Genomic DNA, 23,637 nt, shown 5'->3' with positions numbered 1-23,637 from the left:
GGATGGTCTTGGGGGGAGGGGGGTGATGCCAAGCATTGGGGTCTAGTGGAACGCTTTCAATACTAAGAGGACCAGTGTTGTAATTTGAACACATCTTGTTTCCTTTGGTAACCACTTTTGGATTTGGCCTTGATGAATTTGTCCAATTGTTTAATAAGTTTAGTTTTATTTATAGTCTTGCCTTTTTACCAAATGGACTTTATTCTAAAAGTGTGTCCTTCTTGCTTTCTTGCCAAACCTGGGATTATTTCAGTATCTGGCTTTCTGATGGGTCCTCCTCATCCCCTCTGCCTAGCCACATGCCACCTGCTCTTTCAGGCTTTGTTCAATAATGAGGATGATGTCAGCAACAACAAATGCTTATTGAGAATTAAGTAGGTGCCAGGCACTGTGTCAAATGCTTAGGTGAATTATCTCATTTAATCCCCAAAATAATCTCATAAAGAAATTACTGCTTATTACCTAAATATTATGACCAACGAAAGAAGATTAAAGAGGTAAACTGATTAGGTCAAGGTCACCTACTTTGTTGGGTGAAGGGTGGGAGAGAGTAGCCATGATTAAATCCCATGCATTCTGACTCCAGTCAAAATCATTTCACACTTGGTATGTTTGATCTTCTCCCAATATTTTACTAGAATGTCATGGCCACTTTGTTTTTTCTGTCTCTAAATGTCAAGACACTTAAAAATTATGCCTGTGGAATACATGCTTAATAATTACTGCTAAATTATTGATCATATAACTTTTAAAGACTGTCAATGGCAGTGTAAAATGGTACTTTCTTACATGTATCATGAAGCTTCTTTTCGGATTTAGAAAAAAACTTTCTGGATCTGTTAAGTTAGTTTTTGATAGTTTATATATACTCGATTATGGAAATTATCAAAGACTTTTAAGCTATAAAACTCTAATTGGTCAAAAATATCTTACTTTAAATGTGAATCAGAGAGAAATCAGAGAGCATATCTCCATGACAGAATTTGATATGGGCAAGACTATATTAACTTTGTTTTTAATAAATACTTCAAACCTGTAATGAACAATCATAATTTGTGAGGATTTTACATGGCAATGGGGACAGAAAAAGAGGATCTCTTGAAATTATACTTTTAATACTTTGGTTATGGATGTTGTCAAAGAAAAGCTCTCAACTAAATTCAGCATGAGCTTTGCGTTTTAATTAGTTTACATGACTGTAAATGAGCAAAAACTATACCAGTCAGTGTGTACTGCTTAACTACTCTAAAATTACTGTTTTATAAAGCGAGAAGGCTTGTTACCTCCCTGTAGAAGCTGGGGCAGGCAGATTCTAAGATCAGGAATGCAATGAAGCATGCTTCTTTTCTGGCAGCCTACAGAGCAAACTGTCAAGGCCAAACAGGGTGAAAGTCCAACTTTATTATGTAGCTGCTACCTGATGTATGTTTTTATTCTTTGCCTGCTTATTGAATCGTAAACCAAATTGTGCATCTTGTCAATCTGGGATTTAAAGAAAACTGTCACTATAATAAAATTATCAAAATATATAGGAATTACTCAAACTTCTTCATCCTGTGCTAGGCCATACTCTGGTTCTGCACAGCAGCAAAGAAAACAGACAACATCCTGGTCCTTTGGATGTTAAAATCAAGAATCTAGTGAAAGGAAATCATTGAATCACATGCTCATTATTTAAATGGACCTAGATTTAATCCACGGGACAAGAAGGGGGTGCATATGTTCACAAATACTGGGGGTAGGCGTTCCCATGGGGAACCTGGGGCTTAACCTTCCTGGCTAGGTGGTAGGGGAGGAAAACTGATATCCTTTCTCTCTGTTCCTTTCCTCTTTCTCACAGTTCTAATATTCAGAAGAAGTCCTATAAGTTCACACTGACTAAATTTGGTCTTGAAGAGACAGATTGGACAGATGGACTTTCTTTTGCACCCAAACCAGTTTAATTTACTAGTAATTTCAATCTCTTCACCACCTTTATCCCTGGGTGCTAAGTTCATAGCTCTCTATATTACTTAGGTAAGGTTTTATATAATTCCATCTGATGGGACATAGCAGGTAAAAGTGCAGAGCAAATAGATGAAATTTATCAACACATAAATGCAGTTCGTGACAGGGTATTCGTGCACGCTAGCGAGTATCTTACAATGTACACATTTTATTTAAGGTGTTAAGGGCACTAGCATGAATCCAAGGTTCTCCAACATGAAAAGCAAAATGTTGACTATTTTCATACATTTGGCCTCATATGCTTAAGTAGCTAACAAGAATTAAAGAGAGTCATGGAAATGTTTACACATCAGAGAAAAAGTGAGACAGTCAAGAAAACATACTTTCTGCGAGGTCAATTTGATTTGGATTGAATTTTAAATAAAGCTTTAAGATTATGGATCAGTCTTAAACAGTACTCATAGATGAATAGATCGGTCCTGTTTTCTATCATTTTAAACTACACATCGCAGCAGCTACTAACTCAGTTTGTCACCATCCAGTTCTGAAACACTCACCCAGAATAGCTACCACAATGTCATCTTTGAGGATTTCAATGGAGCCTCTGGATAGGAAATAAAGTGCAGTGAGGACATCCCCACAGTGAACCAGGGTGTCTCCTGGAGGTGCATGGGTTGTCTTGAACTTCATTGCCAAAGCTCTAAGGCAACCTTTACTCGCCCCCCGAAAGGCTTTGCAGTTTTGCAGCAAAGTCTGGTTGAGATGTAGACAAATGTCAGCTTGTAAACATTCTGGGAAGCCCTTTAGGACCTGAAGAAAAAAACATAAAGAGTTTCATACTACCAGTGCACAGGGTACATCCACCTGAGAAGTAAAGTCTATTTCTTGCTCACAGAGCTGCAGGTGTAGTCATTGTCACACGGGTTCTTACAACGCTTCTACCTCGCCTGCCTTACTGAATGCTTGGTGTGCTAAACATGTCAGAATTTTAACTCGAATACTTGTTCTCTGAATTAACTGCAGGCATTCAGACTCAACACAAGTGCCGTCTCATTAAAATGTAATGCCTATGTTTCACACTGCTTCTCATTCCCTGCATTATGTGAGGTAGTATCATACTGTGCACATAGATAATGCAATGTGACAATTAGTAAGACATAACTAATGAAAGGCGATGCAGCTCAAAAGACAACCTTTTAAAGGAATCTCAAGTCAGTTTGGATTGCTGTCTCTGGTACACTTCTTAATTGTAACTAGTGAAAATAGTGATCCTGAAAGAGCTATGGTATTTTTAGTGTCATATACCAGAGAGTGCTCTTAGGTAGCAGTACGTGGAATATTTATGTTTCATATGCATACAATTAATACTAAATATTTTGGTAAGCACTGAAAATAGAGAAAGGGAAGGAGAATGGCAACCATACTTGAAGTATAGTTATATTTTCGGAAACGGAAATTATGCAAAAGTTTACAGTGCAAATGTAAAGCTTCTAACACTACCGTTTTGACAACCTATTCAGTGACTAAATTAAATCTTGTAGAAGAGATTAAATAATAGCTTGTGACAAGTGCCATTCAATTTAAACTGTGTACAATTTTATATTATTTTATAAAATTCCCAGTATAGAATGGACCAAAGACACTCAACTCTTGCTTCTCTGTGTCCTAGCTTATTTTGGGTGTCATAGATAGTTTTAATTCTCATGTTGACTTTCCTCTGTCAGTAAAAATAAATCCACTTAAATGTGCTTTGGAGTATGGGGGAGAGGCTTAATAGTGTTATTTTAGGATTTCCTAACTTTGGGGTCAATCTTGCTATTGCTGTTCCATAGAGCTAAAAGTAATCATGAATTATTCATACAGAAAATTGAAATGTATATGGTCCACAGAAGGACTACAAATTAGACTATATTTGAGTTAACTTAAATTTATTTTTACCTTAAATGTTAAAGCAGTCACAAGTGTACTGTTTCTGTAGGTCCACTGTGTGATGTAGTTGGTCGGACTGGCCATGGTATCATACAAACAGATCAATGAGAGATCTAAAACATTACAGCCACTAACTCAAATCTTGTTTCCTTTGTATAGTCACTTACAGAAATGGGTCAAGGGTGTGTTAGAAGAAAACCCACAGAATATGAGTTCTGGTCTTGAATTTGCCACAGGTTGACACTTGTGCAAGTCACTTCATCTATCTGTGTTTCTTTGCCAGAGAATAAGAGCTTTTTTGATTTTGAAATTTGTTATAAGTTACCAGTAAATAGTGGGCCAATTTCTAGACACTGCTTACCCAGCTCCACATGGCTGTAGGAACCCAGACATTTATCCTGAAGTTTCTATGTTACCTGGCTCAGACCCCAAAGAAATGAGCCTTCCTCTTATCTGAATTCCTGGGCACTCTTCTGAAACCTCTGTCCTTAATTCCATTGTTCAGACGTTGTCTACATGACTGGACTCCTACCAGATTTCCTGCTTGGACTGAAACCCTCGCCAAAACGATAACTTGCCTAGTCTTTGCCCATTTCTGCTTTTTGGGGGCTAGAGGCTCTCTCCACTCTTTGTCATATCCTAACAACTCAGCTCCTCTCATAAAACCAGCCCTCTGGGAGATCGCTGATTCCTTCTACTGGTCTAAACGATCACATGGAATTTTGGCAAGTGATGCTAGACTAGAGTTAAGTATAGTTTACACAGTGTTTTCTGAAATGGGGCTACTTTATTTAAGGATGCTATAGTAGGAAAATCCCAGTTCACTGTCTTCCTGCATATGATTTCCTTTTCCTCCTGAAGCCCACTGTTGTGGGCTTCTCAGATGTTCCCATACAGATAAAAACATAAAGAGTATCATGCCAAGTAACAAGGTAACATGTCTATTTTTCTTCTAAGATTTGGCTATAAAAATCTACAAAAAGACATTTATATTTCACATAAATGGGGAAGTAGCACTTTTCCTATAATAGTTTGGATGAGATTATTGAGCTTGTAACTGCTATTACTGGCATTTTCCTGTGTTATACTTCCTGAGTATAGCCTGCTTATGAAAGGAAAAATTGTGCATGTGTGTGCGTGTGCGTGCTTTGAATTAGAAGGTGCAGATGAGCTAGAGGTAGGGGTTACTCATTTCTCTGAGTATGTTAGATGAGCTATGGAATTAGGTATCATTTGAAGTTCTAGTTCTGACACTAGTTGTGAATTGGTTAATTCAGTTAACTTTTCTTGAGATTCAGTTTTTTCAACTGTAAAAATAATTAGTAATACCTACTTCATAGGATTGTGCCCACAATTAAATGTGATCATGTATGTAAATTATCCCATCCATTTTGTGGGACAGTTTATTCTTGACTCTTTCTTTCTTTCTTTCTTTCTTCTTTCTTTCTTTCTTTCTTTCTTTCTTTCTTTCTTTCTTTCTTTCTTTCTTTCTTTCTTTCTTTCCTTTCTTTCTTTTTCTTTCTTTCTTTTTCTTTCCTTTCTTTCTTCTTCTTTCTTTCTTTCTTTCTTTCTTTCTTTCTTTCTTTCTTTCTTTCTTTCTTTCTTTCTTTCTTTCTTTCTTTCTCTCTCTCTCTCTCTCTCTCTCTCTCTCTCTCTCCCTCTTTCTTTCTTTCATGTCACACACATTGCTCCTAAAGAACAGGTAAATTCTCTTTAGCTAAATATTGAGAAATATAACACCCATTGAATTCTTCCTGGTTTCTTTGGTGAATAAGAAATTCACCACTAAGTTTTGTGTTCCATTGCTTCAACAGTTTAAGGTTTTTTATTCTTCTCCTCTCTCTAACTTTTGTTTCCTGTTTCTGACTTGTGTTAAATGTTTTGGCTTCCTTGCACTTAGGTTTTCACTGTGACTTGTCTTAAATGCTTTTTGTAAGTAGGCAGTTACTAAATCAATACAAATGTGTTCTTGGAATGCCAATATTCTTAGAATCACTCACAAAGTCATACAAAGTATTTGGGAAAGTTGAAAGTTTTTCAACACTATTCTCTTCTCAAATGTCCTTGTTTTTGTTTTGTTTTGTTTTTGTTTTTTTAATAATAATTTTTTATTGGTGTTCAATTTGCCAACATACAGAATAACACCCAGTGCTCATCCCATCAAGTGCCCCCCTCAGTGCCCGTCCTTGTTAAGTGTCATTTCCTTGCATTTATCCTGTCAGATGTGACACCCATTGGAAAGAATGGCCTCAAGTTGGAGGTAGCACAGAGTTTCACGGAGAAGGTTTTGCTTGCTCAGGGAAAAGGCATGCACACGTTGGCATGAAGGACTTATCTGGATTAAGGAATTCTCCGGTGGTGTTAGCCTTTCACTAACTTTCTTAATTTTCTTAAGTTAGTTACATAGATCACTTAAGTAAAAGTCAATAGAAGTTAATATTTAGTGATTGAATCTCTTACTAGCCCAGAGGTTTAAATGTCTCACATAAGTTAGCAGCTTTGGAATCTGGGGTATGCCTAAGAAATGGGACTTTAAAAGCAGAGTTAAAAGAGAGAGCTTATAGAGAAATAGAGTAGGAAAAGACTGAGGATAATGGGGGTAGATTTAAGTAGTATTCATCCTAGACTCCCATTACTATTGGTCTCAGCTGTGTTGCCTTCCTTACTTCCTATTCATTATACTTTTTTTTTCATCAGGTTTGATTCCTCTGCTAAACCACTTAACATGAAACTTCCTCACTTAACACTCAAATATTAGCATTTTTATCAGGCCTAGCAGATCTGGTTGTACAGAGAAGGTATGCCAAGCACACAGGTATCAAGATGCAATCTGGTTTAGTGATTGTTATAATTACTTCCACTACACTATACACAACCTTCTTGTCTGTCAAGTTCTGAAGCTCTGAGGGTACACAGCACTTGACACTGTACCTCGAGCCATTATTTATTGAGTTGATTTGATTTCATAGAGCAAGTAGCATGATCCAGAATCAGGCTCATGGTCTGCAGCTTGAAAAAATCGTTCTCTTCTTTTAGAAAATATGTAATAAGTATCTACTCTATACCGAGCACTTGATTAGGCATGGAAGCATTACGATAGGGAAAAAAAAACAAAACATGTTCTGAGCATATACCTGGCCCTTAAGCCTTTCTCTAAATGCCCAGATTTATATATGTAAATATGTAATCTGATATATATATATATATATATATATATATATATATATAGTCAAAATTTCCCACACTTCACTTTGCATGGAAGTTTATAGCATACGTTTGGACATTTATAATACTAATGGTTGTTCAAATCAACCTTCAATATACAGTTAATTTAAGGTGAGTGAAAAGCTCCAATTTAACTTTTCTAATATTTGCAGTTATGGGGCATTTTAAAAACTTCCTGATGTTCCAGAAAATGTTTTCAAGGCTGATAAAAAAAATCCCATGTCTTTATTATGGTATAATGTTATTTGGATATTTTATAAATCTAAGGTTAACTTTCTTTCACTCAACTTTATGTGAATAAAACTCTCTGCAATCCTCAACTTACATTAAGCCAAATGAGACATTCATTATTGTAAGTGAGTTTGAAATGCCTTCTGTGACTACTAAAAGGAATCAACCCCATAGCTTAGAACCAAAGGACATTGGCTTAAGGACATTCAAAAAACAATGGCCCAACAACTACACAAGAAGATAGTATTATTAAATCAAACTAAAACTCTTTGAAGAAATCATAGAAAGAGAGAGAGAAAACTGAAATAATTATCCATTGGTAACACCTATAAGACATGATCAGATGTTAATTCAGAAGTATTTAACTTTATACTAACCTTCCCTCAAATATGTATGTACTGACACACATGTAGTGGAATAAATACTACAATATTGTTAATATTTGCAATTATGCATTGAGTGAATTCAAATTTTCTCCATACTGAACAATGAATACAAAATTTAGAAAGCAGTGGAGCTGAGGTTAATGTAACCCTCCAATTTCTGATTTGATATGAGTATGTTCATCAAAATGACATTAGTCTTATTTACTTTTTAATAAGTAGATCCTTAAATTAAACTTATACACTTATGCCAATAAAACAATATGGTACCTATTTTATGTATTGAGGTTTCAATGAAAAATAATTTTGGTTCATGTCTATGACAGATTACAATTAGAGAAATGTGTCTTGAGCTTCAGTCAGTGGAGTCTGAGAAGAAGAAAATTAATCAACATTAAGATTATTATTTTTATATTAAACCATTATATCACCCTTCATGGTGGGGCCTACTTTCTATTGGATTTTGCCCTGGAAATAGTTCTTTTATAATCAAATTTCAACACAATTTTGTCTTTTAACAGTAACTTTGTGTCCTATGGGTCAGGCAGGTGATTTATGGTCTTAAAACCGTAATTCTCTTCCCCACTCAGTTTAAGGCTTCCTTTTATTCTAGGAGTCTTCATGCTCCTGGCCCCACTAGTTGCAGGAGAGAACTTTATTTCCTCATACCTGGATGCTGATAGATAAGGATTTTCAAATAAAGTTAAAAACTCACAATATATTGATAAACTCATTATTCCTTCCTCAAATTTAAGACACATGATTCAGTGCTTACTGTCTCTTACCTTGGATTGCAAAATGCTCTTGTATGGTGGGTACACTTTCTAGGTTCTGTTAGAAGAGTATCAACAATTGGATTTTTACCATGACCCTCTCTTTATACTATCTATCTATAGTTTTGGAAACCCTCTATTTGCTTTAGAAAGGACCAAAATATATTTTCTTATAGATAACCTCCTATCCAGATAATATTGGAAAATTGATTTATGTTGTAATGGCTAGTTTCTGATTTGTTTCACCTAGCATAGCTGCAGAGGGGTACATTCCCAAAGGTAGGCTGAAAAGGACACCATGAGAAAGACAGTCTGAGTATGTTAAATGTTTCCCCTAAACAGCAAATTAATCTTATGAACAAATTTGGTAACTATGATAACTGATATTAGGAAATTTTCTGAGGAAATTCTCTGGTTCATTAAATACAATTAGATCTTGACAAATTAGGATTAATCAAAACACAAATTAGCACTCCCTATGAAACACTAAACCTCAAGTGTGATTATCAAATAGATGATGCAAATAATATATTAAATCTTAAGTCTCTGCCCTAGAGTATAGCCTTAATATTTTATAGCATTTTCTGATTCTAATAGAATCATTGCCATGTAGGCATTCAGCATTTGATAAATCTTTACCACTTATAAGATACCAAACCTCGATTTTTGTTGTTTCTGAAAGCTAATGTATTCCCTAATTTTGAGGTCATCCCAGGTCATATCATTGCTATGGTTACGATTTATCATTAAGAAAGAGGAAGCACGCGTTTTTCATGTATCCTTGGTTTAATACTTCATATTTAACCACTGATCATGATAGGTAGGTTTTCTTAGCAGTTTTAAACATTTAAGTACACATTCCCTAGTCTGAAACTCAAACTGCTTTGCTATCTGCTTTCTCATTTTACCTTCATGTGGCTAATGGGAATAAGGAATTATTTTATTGTATAGGAAGGGCATCATACCTGGCCAGATCATTGGCAAAGCAAAGTATTAAGTAAACCTTAGCGTGGGCCATCATAACCCTTAAGAAAATTAATTTTCTATGTGTAACTTTTCAACATTTGTCACATGCAGATATAATTTAGAAGCAAAATCATGAACAGAACAAAAACTTGCCACACACAGACATGGGAAACAATGTCATAAATCCTGACCTGGTTTTGGTACAAGTAAAGGTTCCCTGAAAAATTAAAGTTTTCCCGCCTGCTTCTCCTTGCCTCTCTGGCAAATCTCACCACCAGTTAACAGCATGATATGTGAGATGATTCTTTGCTTTCAGAAAGACACTCAAACTTTAAATTGACCCCAATTAAGTCAGGGCCAGGGATGAGTTGGAGTGTGGGTAATGATGAGTAAGGCGGGGAGGATTTATTGCTTTTACATACATGTCCTTGTTACCCAGACTCTGGAGTTCTGCTAATTCAGCAAGAGCCTGAATTTAAAAAGTGCATTAGGATTTATGTATGAGGTCCCAAAGGGTAACCGTAGAACCTACCAGGGTTTTGAAATGTAATAGGAGAAATCTGGATAAGGAGAAACAATTTTGGGATCTTCCCCTCAACCCAACTATTTGAGACAAAGAGTGAGAGAAGGTATTAACAAAATATAACTGTAGTGGGGTCTATTGGATGCTTTGCAAAAACTTCTCAAATGGATTGATTGTAAATGACCTGAGCTTGCTTACAAAGAAAGGGAGAGGGGGTGCAATCTTCCAGGTAATGAAAAGAATGATTTAAGTACCACTGTGTACTTGATATGCCATCTTGAACTTAAATCTCGTTGTATGTTTCTGAAACATTTCTCATGTGATAATATTTTAGAACCATAATTTGAGTGACTTATCAACTTTATATAAGGAATAGAGAGTGGTTATTTATTTATTTATTTATTTATTTATTTATTTATTTATTACCCCCTTTTTTAAATGTGAAAGCTGACGCATAATTACATTTGGGATTTTAATTGTGGAAGAACTAAGACTTCAGATTTTATCTAGGATTCCATCACCTATTGTGACTTGCCACAGCTGTCCGTTAGATTGGATGTTTAAAGTTGTTCCCAATAGGTTCCCCATTCACTTAATTTATTGGTTTTATCAACAGCTAACACAGAATAGGAATGTAGCATAAATGTAATTTTCCAGTACCAGATAGGGTATTTGTACCAGTTAAGGTATTTGTTCCTCAGAAAGATTAGAGCCAGACAACAATTCCAATTGTTTTCTAGATAAAGCAATGACTGTATCAGCAATTATATATTTTTTTCACAAAATAGGAGACACTCTCAAAATAGAATTTTTTTTCCTCCTATCAGATTCCTTTTCTGTAAAATGTATTGATTCTTGCTGCCCCAGCACTCTGAATGTTCCAGTATTGTCCCTGTACATTTTTTTCTCACTAACTGAATTTTAAACCCACTGTGTTTGCTCTGAAACCTATTTATGCTGGCTGTAACTTGTCAGTGGAATCATATAATTTAATCATAATTTACATAAAAAATAAAATATGTGTTAAAAAAAGGAAAGCAGGTTTCCCTCATCTCCATGACAATAAAGCCAAGTGCTTTGGAAAATCTTTATAAAAGATAAGTTATTTTAAAAATTGCAACTACAGATTGCTTCTACTTTAAGTGTAGGTGCTTTAACACTTATAAAAGTAGAAATGTTACATAGTCCATTAACTCTGATTATAATCCAAAAAAATAAAAATATTTAAAAATGACCAGAAAATCAGAAATATATGGAAATTAAGAACCGCACTCTATGATAACCTTTGAATCAAAGAAGAAATAATGTAAAAAGCAATAAAAGGAGAACACGTCATATTAAAACCCATGAAACCACAGAAAAGATTGCATTGAGAGGAAAATTCTCAATGCCTTCATTATTATAGAAGAAAGATTCAAATAATAAATGACCTTAACAGAATGTTTAAAATAATAGGACAATCCAAAGGAATAAAAAAAGGGGGGGGATTAATGAAGGCAAACTCTAGAAATAAAAAGAACAGTAGCAAGTATAAATTCATGCAAAGGCTAGTTCCTTGAACAAAATCCAGTGGAATTTATAAATTTTTCAAAAGCCTGTTAAAGGGAAGGAGAACAAAAATATACAAGTTTAGGAATGAGAAAGCAGGTGTACCTTTTGATATAGAAAAGATTAAGTGAGTTAGAAGAGAATTCTACATGCAATTTTACAACAACTTTGACAGCCTACGTGAAATGGATGAATTCTTCACAAAACATACATTACCAAAATTGACCAAGGAAGAAACAGAATAGATAATTACCATGGTAGAGTCGGAATGGTGACCTACTATGAAAACCTCCAGGACCACATGGTTTTACAGATGATTTCTTTAACAGTTAAAGAGCATATGAGTGTGCACCAATATCATTATAAAATAGATGCAAAACTTGAAAAAAATTATTAATCAACAAAATCAACAAAGAACCAAAAACTATATGACCAATTAGGATTGATTTCAGGAATGCAAAGATATTTTAAAAGTATGAGTCTTAATGGTGAAGTTATTTGTATTGAAGTTAGCTGCTACTATTCAAAATTTTTTGGAGGATCTAGTGAACTAAAAATCATAATACACAGTATTTAAAAAGAGAATAAATCTATTTATTTTTAATGCTGATATGACTGTGTATCTAGAACATCCAAGAGGAAATCCTCAAGGAAATCCCTCCAATACCCCAAACTAAACCAAATTATATTAAACTAAGAAAAAGTCCTATCAAAACAAGGCATGGAATTTGTTAAGGTGGATGTAACGAAGACAGTTTTACTCCCTATTACCTATAAGTAGGTAAAAATGGAAATATGCCATATATTTCATTTGTTTGACTATACTGTATAAAATTTAAAAGTAAATTTAACAACGAAGATAAGAATTTCTCAGAGGAAAATTATAACATTTCATCGAAGGAGATTTTATTTTTAAAGATCTAAACCAGAGTTCTCAATCCTGGCTACATATTAGAACAAACATACAAAAATACTGATACTTGGATTTCACTATAAGCAATTCTGATTTAATTGTTGTAAAGTGGATCTGAAAGCACTGAAGTTTGGTTTATGCATTTTTAGATGATTTTATTGTGCAGCAAGGATAAGAACTTAATATATGAATTCCAAAGTTATGCAAAAATTAACGTAAAATTCATAGGAAAGGGTTAGCAGCAGGCTTACAGTCTATTCTCTATCTTTCCTGAGGAACATCTGGAAAGAAAAGTGACCAGCTAATGACAAAACATTAGTGATTTGCTTCTGGCAAACACACTAAGGAGATGGGGTACTTCCTATCTGTAGAGTGTTTCTAGCAGGATGTATGTTATCTAAATTACTATGGTAAACAAACCTTTCATTAAAATATTTATAGGACATGGCTTCCTGGAAAATGTTATGTAGGCTCTGCAACTTTCAGACTATAAAATGTAGAAGTTTAGTGACCAAAAGAGTTTCATTGTGCTTAAGTGTTAAGCCATTATATACACTACTTAAGGACCCGCTATGTTACGTCTGAGCCAGAAATCATACTAATATGGCAAGGAAGAACCTCCACGTTTTGCTTATGCCTTATGATTACCTACATTCTTGAAATTGTTGGTAAAGTTTGATATTGGCTATAATTTCTGACTCTTGTTAGCCAGAGTTGACAATCTGATCGTTGGATTATCTCAAAAGCCAACATGGAGTTTGTTGTAATTGAATAAAAATAGTCACATATCTTATCTGGAAGAATAAGTAATCTCAAGTAGCTAGGGAAATCAGGAAAACAAGATTAGTTAGGTTTGACCTACTTTGTCAGATATTAAAGCATGATATAAAGCCACTAAGTACAAATCATTATTATATTGTCGTAAGAATGAACTAATAGAGATACTTTGACAGCAAAGATAGGTACACCAACTGTATCTGACAATTTAACAGCAAAGATAGGTACACCAACTGTATCTGACAATTTAATGTATAAACAAGGTGGTATTTTAAATCAATAGAAAAAGAATGACTTATTTATATTCTAGAAGTATTATTTTCTATTCACATAAAGAAAATAATTCACAAGACTACATTTCAAACAGAATACAGAATTTTCGTTCTAATCATGTGACAGAATTTGTGAGAAAATCTGGGAAACTACTTGTATAATCCATAGTTTTAGTAGGACCTTTGAAAATCAGGACAAGGCCTCTGAACTATATAAGAAAAGTTGACTAATTGGACCATATCTTAAAAAAGAAAAACTTTTAAATCCAAAAGATTTTTTTTAAATCAAAACCAACACATTGAAAAGAGATTGGAAACAAACTGCAATATAGATGACAAAGCATTAGGATCTGTAATTCACAAATTTTTCTTATAAAATGATAAGAAAAAGATGAAAAACTATACAAAAATGCTATATATAGATATATAGGTAATTCATAGGGGAAAGAACCCGATTAACCATACCTGCTTTGTTATAATGCTCTGACCTCACTGCTTGGTGTCTGCTGTTCAACACTAAGCACCAATCATAGGTAAAGCAGAGAAAATTAGAGTTAGATTCTGGGCTAAAGTCCCTGTCTTAGAAAACACAACTAATGCTCCAATTTCCTCATATTCATACATAGTGATTCACAATTAGAACAGGTGAGGAATAGAAATGGGACAGTATGATTCTGATACAATAATTACACCTATGTGGAGTGAGTCTTTGACTTATCTTCCCACTCTGGTAGGTGTTTCTAGCTACTGATCTCTTTTAGTTAGCATTTTGATCTGAGAAAATTATCAGTGGAGTGGGAAAAGATGAATTAACATAGCTCCAGAGTATTAAGATGTACCATCTGAGGTGCCGGACTCCTGAATAAGAAAGATCCTTATCATTCCTAAGTTGAGTATAGAATTCTACTAGGGGGGTGACCCACTTGATCAATAGGAGACCAAGATGCAAACAAAAAAGATACTTTTTTTTTTTTTTAGGAATATCTGCTATCAAAGAGGCAATGAGTATTTATTTTTTTTTCCATTCATGCTCATCCTCATGGATAGCAATATGTCTAAACCAAGAAAAACAAAATATATGTAAATTCCCTGAATACTGTGGCCTTTAGGCTATTAAGAGCAATTGGACTAGATGAATTTACTTTTGCTTATTTTCACCCTTAAAGAGTGATTTAAAAAACTCTGACATATTGGGTGGAATATTTACATATCCATTTCAATATGAATTCCCAGACCCCTGTAATGTCTCAAATAATTCTTCCACTAAAGTAATACTGGATTTTTATTTTGAGAGAAATTGCAAATGGTTTGATTTCATTAAGTTTGATAATGCTGAGTTACTCTAATAGTTGAATTAAAAGGACCTTAAAGTCATGTTTACAAAGAATAGTTTAAAATGGAATTTTGGTGTCTTGATGTTTTTCCATATTTTAATTATTGATTAAACCTGTGTTGGATATTAAGTGATCTTAAATTGAGTTTAAATTTCTCCTGTGTTTCTAAGACTCCAAAGAAAATATTTGAAAACACATCACATTCTCCAGCATGAGAAATTGCCCTCTAGAGTCCCGTTTGAAAGTACCATTATTTTAAGGAGTTAAAAAAAATAATAATTTGAGGCATCATTTCCGCTAGCCTCCTACTGGAAGAGGAACATTATTAATGAATGGAGAAACTGTAGTATGTTCATTGCTCAGTGTGGTGTTTCTGCAATGACTGTTTTTCATGTGTAAAGCCTGAGGCCATGGCTGTCATTTCTCTCGGCTCAGGAACCACTAAAGACAAGATTCTACTGTTAAGAACTCCCTTTGCACAGAAGCGGCATGATGCCAGCTGTAAATAAGTCCTTCTTGATAATGGTTGGAGACCAGGATGAAGTGACCATAATCATGTGTGAAACATGATTGAGCACATACCATTTGTGACCCGAAAATACCAGATGTCTGTCTTAAGCCTGATATTGTTCATGTCAAGGGGTTCCAGATGGTATTTATTGTTCTCTCTGGTATTTTTGAGACTTTAGAGTGGAGAGCTTGGTGAAAATAGGAAGGACGTGGGCCTTGTTCTTTCGTAAGCACCTGTTGTTCAGGTACTGGCTATAGTAAGCAAGTATGTGTGCTAGTAGGAAATTTCTTGACAGTTCAAAATTTTACCACCTACATAATTTTTGTAGAGCCAGGCAGTTCCTGTTAACTAATCAGCATGCCTCTGAAAATATCTTTTAAAGTACATTGTAGACAAGTATTTTAATTCAACTCTTAAGGTTACTAGGTATTTCTTTATAGAAAACTAAAAGATGTCACCAGTCCTAAGGATCATTATCATTTAAATTCAGGTTTTGCCCTATTTTTAAATGTGTGGATTTATTTGCTAGGCTGTGTAGAGAAGCTGCATGTTTTTCAAAATTTGGCGATATTTTCAATGCTTTTTGCACACTGCTGATTTTGAACCTACGCTTTTTTGTTAAAATACTATTAGCCAAACAAAAAATATCTATGCAAATTACACAGGTTTGCCTCTGTAAAAATTGTGTTGTGCTATTGATATCTTTCAATGTAAGTGATCTTATTTTCCGAAGAATTCTTAGAAATAGAATCCTTGCTTACTAGAGGAACAAATATGAGGGCACCATGTTTTTTAACCATTTTATTAAGCTTTATGACTAATGGATCAAAGGTTTTTCATTAACCATATTTATCAATTTGACTATGTAAAGGATCATTAGGAACAGTTAAGGGAGAATAAAAACAATATGATGAAGATAAGCTATACATTTTTAATGAAGTTTAATGACACAAGGATTGTTTTTACATGAGTTGCTGACTGAAAGACCCATCGCTGCCTTTCACTATGGTGTATCAAAATGGTCCATGAGTGGAGGAGATTTGAATGTAAAGGTCTGGCATAGATGAAGTCATTTCAGTAAGTATACAGAATGGGTACAACAAAGTTTTTGTTGGCATAGAGTTAGACTGTGGATGCGGATACAATCAATGCTAGTTAAGTAGATAGTAGTTAGTAGTAAGTAGTAGTAGGTGGGTAGTAGCTAGTAGCTAAGGTCAGTAGTTAGTTAGCAAAGGGTACTCTGACAAGTAGCAAAGGAGCTCTGGAAAAGAGCCTTGGAAGGAAAGGAAATCAGATTTTCACTCACATGGCTCTTAGACAACACATCAACTCCAGGGAGTAAGAATTTCTTTAGACAACATGCCATTATTTATTAGTTTTGTTTCCATTTTGATTGGCATTGTTTGTTGGGGCCATTATAAGTGAATTCTTTGTCAGAGAGTTCCACTGTGATTCTAAACATTTTTAGCCTATGATATTGACTCTTAATTGAAATCTTGAAAAATTCTCCCCCTCTTTAATCTTCTCCTATCTTATACTTCCTCCCTTCTGAGGACCTGATGTACTATCTGCTTAACCAAAGAGACTGGACCATGTAGTGCTAGTGCCATTGAGTTTTCTCCTTTATTCCTCAAAGCCAGTGCCTCTACCCTTTCTTTTTTCATTCCTGCCTGTCTTTAGGGAAAATGTGTCTATCTACCCTGCTGAAACATTCATTCCTCTTCCTATGTTTTTAGTCCAACTCCTTTCTATGGCTGTTTCTCAAAATTTTCTCCATTAATACCCCTCTCCAAAAAGAGGTCAGTTGCTCCCTTTCTTCCTAAAATAAATTTTAAAAAGTTGTTTCTGCACCACTTGCCTAATTCTTCCTTGAGCTTCCCCCCCCATGAGTCTTTATTTCTGAACCAGTTTTTACCTGAAATGATCCCCTTCTGTTCTCTGCCATCAACAATTCATCATCAAAGAAAACTAGAAGCCCACTATAGAAAGCAAAAGAGTAAGCAGCAGATAGCTTAGAATCTCCATCCTTCAAGTGGAAAAACTTGCATAACTTCCATAATTACTGTTCTATACATTTGGCATGTTTGAGTTCTGGTACTTTAAAACATTTGACAATGACAAGTAAATGAAATTGCAGAGAGGTTAAGTGACTTGTCCAAGATTCGTGGCAAATTGTAGAGCTAATGTTTTGGTCTTCTGAATTCCTATTTCTGATTTGTTTTATATTATTAAGCATTACAAGGGGGACATTTTTGGGCTAAGAAATAAAACTCTTCATTAAATGTTCATAAAGGTTTTTTTCCCATGTCAATATGATTTTAGATTCTGAATCAGTTTTTGTATAAATGATTTATTTCTCTCAATCCAGAATGATGTATAGAGCATGGCTATTGGTGGTCTTCATTCAAGCTAGGCTCTTATATGTAGTATGAAGAAACTCGCCTCTACACTGACATGGAAGATGATTTTCAGTTCTTGCCAATGTTGTAACTAAAATCAATGTTGAATAATGTCAGAGAGTTTGAGACTGGGTCAGAGGACAGCTTTGATTGGGGCAAATTTCTTGAGATACTTTCAGTCTTAATCTGAGAAAGTATCTTCTTTTCCTAACTAGTCAAATTTGGGGGAGAAGATGGGAACGGGTTTCCAGAATTTACCTGTAGATATTTTTGAGATAATTTTCACTATTCCTAAGCCTAACATCTGGTACAAAAGAGCACTTTCTTTCCTCTAACTTAATTATCCTAACCCTTTTCCTTTTGTACTCTCTACCATTTTATTTGATTGGAAGGGAGCCCATAAATGTCCCCAGAATTCTTTTGGTTCTGGAACATTCTGGCAATAGCTATTTCACAGAAAGCAAAATATCCAGGAATAAGAAATATGGCTGTATATTTTAGGTCGATTATTTCCTATGTTTGGAGGATATATCAAGCAATTAAATGTTTTGGATTATGAAAAATAATTTTGAGTCAATACAGTGTGATTGTAAAATCTGTACCCCATTTTGACATGGCTGAACAGTAAAAAAATTACCTGAAGTTTCATGAGAAATTATACTTAAGTTTATACTTAAATGAAATAATGTGAAATGCTGATGCAAAATACAACAGTTTAGTGTACTTTTATGTATCACAATACATAAATTTAAATTATTACTAATTACTATTTAGTTAATAATAAAGTAATAAGACACAGGGATCATAACAATGTGGTTTTGGAGGTAAAAAATCCACTTTGATTTCTTCTTTTTTTAAAAAAAAAATCTCTCAATAGTCTAAGAGTACAGTTGCTTTTCTCTAACTTTGTTTTGTACATCGTGCTTAATAAACAAGCATCTTCCATCTGCTGAGTTTTCAGTAATCTTGCACTTTGATTATTTACTCACTTTGTAGTCACAAGATGAGAAATGTAGACACTGTGTACAAACAAGAAGTTCGTGCAAAGTCAAGCTCTCAAAACCACATGCAAGACTCAGTGGCACATGGTTTAGAGCTCACACACTCCAGGATCATGTAATACAGGCATGCAGATGAGAGGAAAGAAAAGCACCTACATCATGAAAATAGAGGATGATGAAAGAGAATGACATTTTCTTTATGACAATTATCTAATGCAAACCGTATACCCATAACCTTTACCAGAGTGGAGGAAGGAGCAGATAAGTGCCTTTTTGTGGGGAGGGGGAAACTGTATATAAATATTACTAGAGGTCAAGTTGTTGTTAAAGTTAAGGACTTCTAATCTGAACTTGGCCTCTTCAGGTTATCTTCCCCAGTTCCTTGCTTTGTATTTCCTCTGTTATATCATGCAATAAAGATCAGAACTAACATTGGAAATCATTTAACAAGCTCTAAACCTGACAGATAACAAGGGTATTCTCCACAATTTACACGAGAATTAAATTGGATATAAATACCTCCTGTTCTTACCGGTGGGTGTTGTGATTCCATGTATTAAGGTGTGAAGCAGACAGGAAAGAGATAAATCTTTCATAAGTACATTGTAAATAGGCAAGTGGTATATAAACCATATTCATAGGTAATAGAGTCAAACAAAGGTAAATAGTTGTCAAAAAATAGGCTTTATCACAAAAATGTCACAAAACTAGTTATATGGAGAGGGGATGTACAATAAATGTTTATTACTGTTATGGAAATAATCTGGCGGTATGGAACAACAAAATTGAGGGACACGTGTTTTGATTAAAAATTCTTGACACTGCTTCAGCCAACCCAGCATTAGAGAATCCCCGATAGTTTCTGAATGCTGATATCTTTGTTCAACAATAATACAGATGGAAATACATTAAGTGATCAATTTGTACGTGCTTTCTTATGAGATTAAGGTGTTGTCTTAGTGATATCAATTTATCAAATTAATTTTCTCAAGTAACTTTGGGATAATTAGAAATAACTCATGGAATTCAGTTATGCTTTTATATAAAATGTGCTAATTGATTAGCTATTCAAATTAAAATATTTATAATGGCATGTCCTTACTTCTCAGTCAATAGATCACATGCGGCTTTGATAAACTTATCCTATATGGCTTTCAAAGTGGGCAATGCTTGTAATGTCTTCTGTCCTTTGACTTCTAATTTTGAATCTTTGCTTTTTTATTAGGATATTACTGTTCAAATAAAAAAATGTCGATCTAAATTGGATAGGCTCACTTGTGCAAAAAGTATATTATGCTGTTCATGTCATTAAATGTGAGTAGTTTTATTTTCTGAAGAATTTTTATAAACTGAGTCTTTGTCCAGTGGAGTAGTTGCTAGATGGGAAGTCATCATATTTTTAATCTTTCTTAATAGGTCTGTGATATGTCATTGAATTTGGATGTGTCACATAATTATCTTTAGGAATCAGTCTCTATAGCTAAACAGATCAAAAGAATGTGTGTAATTCACCTAACAATAAAAAGAGCTCTTTAGACCATGGGCATGTTATTAACTGTATTGATTTTTAAGCATTGATAGAGGTGGGAAGAATTATGAAAAGTTATCATTGATGTTGAATTTGCTTAAAAGTTATGAAGAAATCCATATTTCCCCCTTGAAAGGAAAGATGCATTAAACCAGGTACAGTGAAAGGGGACATAGTTTATTGTAAATATAGAAAAATTTTTCCTTAGAAGACACATGAAACTTCCTATCATTAAATGTTTATGGCATGCTTAAGTTCCCTAACCTCTCCCACAAATCCTCAAAGTGTCCTGTTTTTGTTTTCTTGTTTTTTAAAGGAATGTTAACTTTGGATTTCTGTTTGGGGGTATCATGGTTGTTGTTGCTGTTTACTTGTCAAATCTTAACACACATGGGTCCAACTGTCTTTTGGGGTGCTGGCAGCTAGGACATGTGGTGAAAGCCCAAATCCTATGTTAGCAATGTTCACTCTAACTGGAAATGGGAACTCTACCACACACAGTTATATCAGTTTGCATCATGTTATAATGCCTTTGCCACACAATATAACTAGATATAGCACCATGCAATGCCATGAATTGAGAATGAGAGACTATCTCCAGGGGAGAAAATAAACATCCGAGAGGAAAACAAAAGCAAGGGGTTCAAAGCTGGTGAGACTAGCTTTCCCATTTGGACTGTAGCTATAATGCCTGAGGTACTTCCATTTTGGAAAACAGAAATACATACCATGTTCATGTCAATGCCATTGGTGTATGTCCATGCGTGCTGGAAATATTCTTCAAGCCGTTGCCTCAGGGGGTTGGGGATTTGGTGAAAGCGAATGAATTCTTTTACTCGAAGCATCTGCATGTGGTACCTGGCAGTTCCCGAGTATAGCCTTTGGATAATTGCAGATACATTCCCAAAAATGCTTGCATACATTAGTGCTGGATTGGATAAAAAACAAAGTTATGGGGGAAGACTGCACTTGGGCATTACTATATCTTGTCAGAATCTCAACTATGTAGACTTTTTATTATCTCAATCCAGTTGTAAGGCCCATGGAGAGAAAAATAAATTAAGCCAATCCTGTTGTAAACTTTATAATTTTGATGACAAATCTGGAGGGGGAAAGGTGTGATCCAAATTCACCATGGATTCTAAATTAAAATATAAACTCATTGTTTACAGTATCAGCCTATAATCTGGAGTATTGACCAGAGATAAAAATGTCTTTAGAATAAACCCTTTGCTTTGTAATGTAATAAGGATATATGTCACAGGGTTATCACAGGTATATTTTCTGGAATGGGAGTTAAAAAGTTAATTTTTAAATTGGGACATCTATGCCTCTTGGTCTCAAACCTAACCTTTTAATATTAAAAATCCATTATAAATCTTAAGATTATTTTGAATACTTTGGTTTTGCTAAGGAATGATGAATTGTTTTAAGGAACTCATAATTTCCTTAGAGTATTTAGTTGTATACAATTTTTTTAATCTATTAAAATTCATTTTTACAGTATTTCTACACAAGAAACAGATATCCCTGGCTTAGAATATAAAGATATAGTTTTATTTTTGTAGGAAAAAACCAGAATATCTTTTTCTTTCATCTGTGAGAAGAAAGAAACTGCCAAGACAATCCTAGCTATACATTTCAGTATTTAGGTTGAGTACCCTTGTAAGTGATTTCTGGGCTAAATCTGTATGATTTAACATAAGTTTTTTGAGTATCTTCTCTTTCCTTTTATGTTTGTATTTGGTTTCTAGTAATTCTAAAAAAAAGTGCTATATTCTGAACATAAAGTCAAATCATGATGCACGATCTTTATTTTGATCTTTGAGCATGTGCCAGCATCTTAAGAGAGAAGGTAGCGTATGTTTAAGACACTGGAACAGCACTATGCCACGCAGGTGGTAAAAAATGAACAGCTTACAGTGTTTGATTCAACTGTGTTCAACTAACACATTCCTCCCACCCCCACCCCAACACACTTTACAAACCATTACTTCTATAAACCACTTAATCATTTTTGAAGTAGATTTTAGCCAGATTCAGGCTAAGTATTTTAAAACAACTTATCTTATTGGTCATTTGCTTTCTTTTCCACCTTATCTTTGTCTCTGGGCTAGCATGGTTCCTTGTTTACCATAGATATCCCAAGTAAGAGAATGTCACAAAGAAAGGAGTGGCCTTTTGTTTTTATGTATTTAAAGGGGTGGAAGTTGGAGACATCTGTAGTGCCTGAATTGGGATGTGTGAAAGAATAATTCTCAGCAAGGTAGACAAGCTATCTAGGTTGGTTCTTCCACAGGAAAAACACTTGAGCCTAATTTGAATAAATGAACAGTTGATTAAGAAGACAGTTAGCAATAGTTGCCTAAAACCAATTCTTGTGACTCCAAAAGATTCATGTGAAAAATGTATTTTACTCTTCACTATTCTATAATGTTGGAAATATTTATACAGTTTGCTATGTCTCCAAAGTATCTATCTTTTTTTTTTTCAGGTAATAGTTTAGTTAGTACAAAGTAAGTTCACTTGATTTAATCAGAGGGCATATAATCAATGCTAGTTATTTTACCTAAACCACATAATTACTTGGAGGAGAGTCAGGGAAAACCTTATTTTGTTTGTAATGAATACTATGGTTTCATTTTCATGGTGTGGTTTTATCTCCACACTGCCATAAAAATGAACCAAAACATTAGTTTGGGTCATAAAAATATATTTCCACTTGTTGAGAAGATGGCAAAATCTAGATTATAAGCATATTGTTGAATACATGAATAATATGTATTTCTCTTAGTAAATTCTATGTGATGGTTTTATAAATTATAATGAAAGCATGAATTATTTTTTTCTATTTTTTTTAGGAGCAACAGGAGCTAAAGACTGTAAGCAAGAGAGAAGCACAACATAATCATATTCTTTATACATCATTTACTAAATGCCTATCAAATGGCATAAAATATGAGTCAAAAGCAAGATGGCAGACTGTACATAAGGACATTTCTCTCTTTAACTCAATATTTTACTTAGCTTTCCTCAACAGGGAGTTCTAATTTTATCAATGGTTTGTTTTAGATTTAGATATTATAGAAATAAAGCAGGTATATCTTAAAACTTCCTTCAGCACACCACACCCCAAATCTGATATGCTAACCAAACTAATGACTTTAGTTGGCCATTAGACATAAGCTGGAATGTGCTGATAGAACAAATACACTTGTTTTCTAGTTATTACACAGTTTTACAAAGTTTTAACGTAAGAAATTAGATGTTATAAGGGTATAATTTACGTATAATAAAATAAATCCATTTTAATTGTATGCATCAATTAATTCTGACAAATGTATATGCTTGCTATAAACACAATCAAAGTACAGAAC

The 23,637-nt window shown here is 34.2% G+C and overlaps 1 protein-coding gene across 1 annotated transcript in view; it reads right to left on the bottom strand.

Annotated features, from left to right (window-relative positions):
• Nucleotides 1-23,637, bottom strand: part of KCNH7 (potassium voltage-gated channel subfamily H member 7) — a 486,463-nt gene that overhangs the window by 33,787 nt on the left and 429,039 nt on the right. Inside the window, exons 9-10 of the mRNA XM_055307883.1 lie at nucleotides 20,989-21,188; nucleotides 2,505-2,757 (exon numbers count right to left, since the gene is read on the bottom strand). Coding sequence (XP_055163858.1) covers nucleotides 2,505-2,757; nucleotides 20,989-21,188 — 453 coding nt within the window. The remainder of the gene's footprint in view (nucleotides 1-2,504; nucleotides 2,758-20,988; nucleotides 21,189-23,637) is intronic.

The sequence above is a fragment of the Nyctereutes procyonoides genome, unplaced genomic scaffold, assembly GCF_905146905.1.
Source record: "Nyctereutes procyonoides isolate TBG_1078 unplaced genomic scaffold, NYPRO_anot_genome, whole genome shotgun sequence".
In the NCBI taxonomy this organism is placed as follows: domain Eukaryota; kingdom Metazoa; phylum Chordata; class Mammalia; order Carnivora; family Canidae; genus Nyctereutes; species Nyctereutes procyonoides.
Note: the sequence above shows the minus strand (reverse complement) of the source record. Positions and strands in the feature narration are given on the sequence as shown.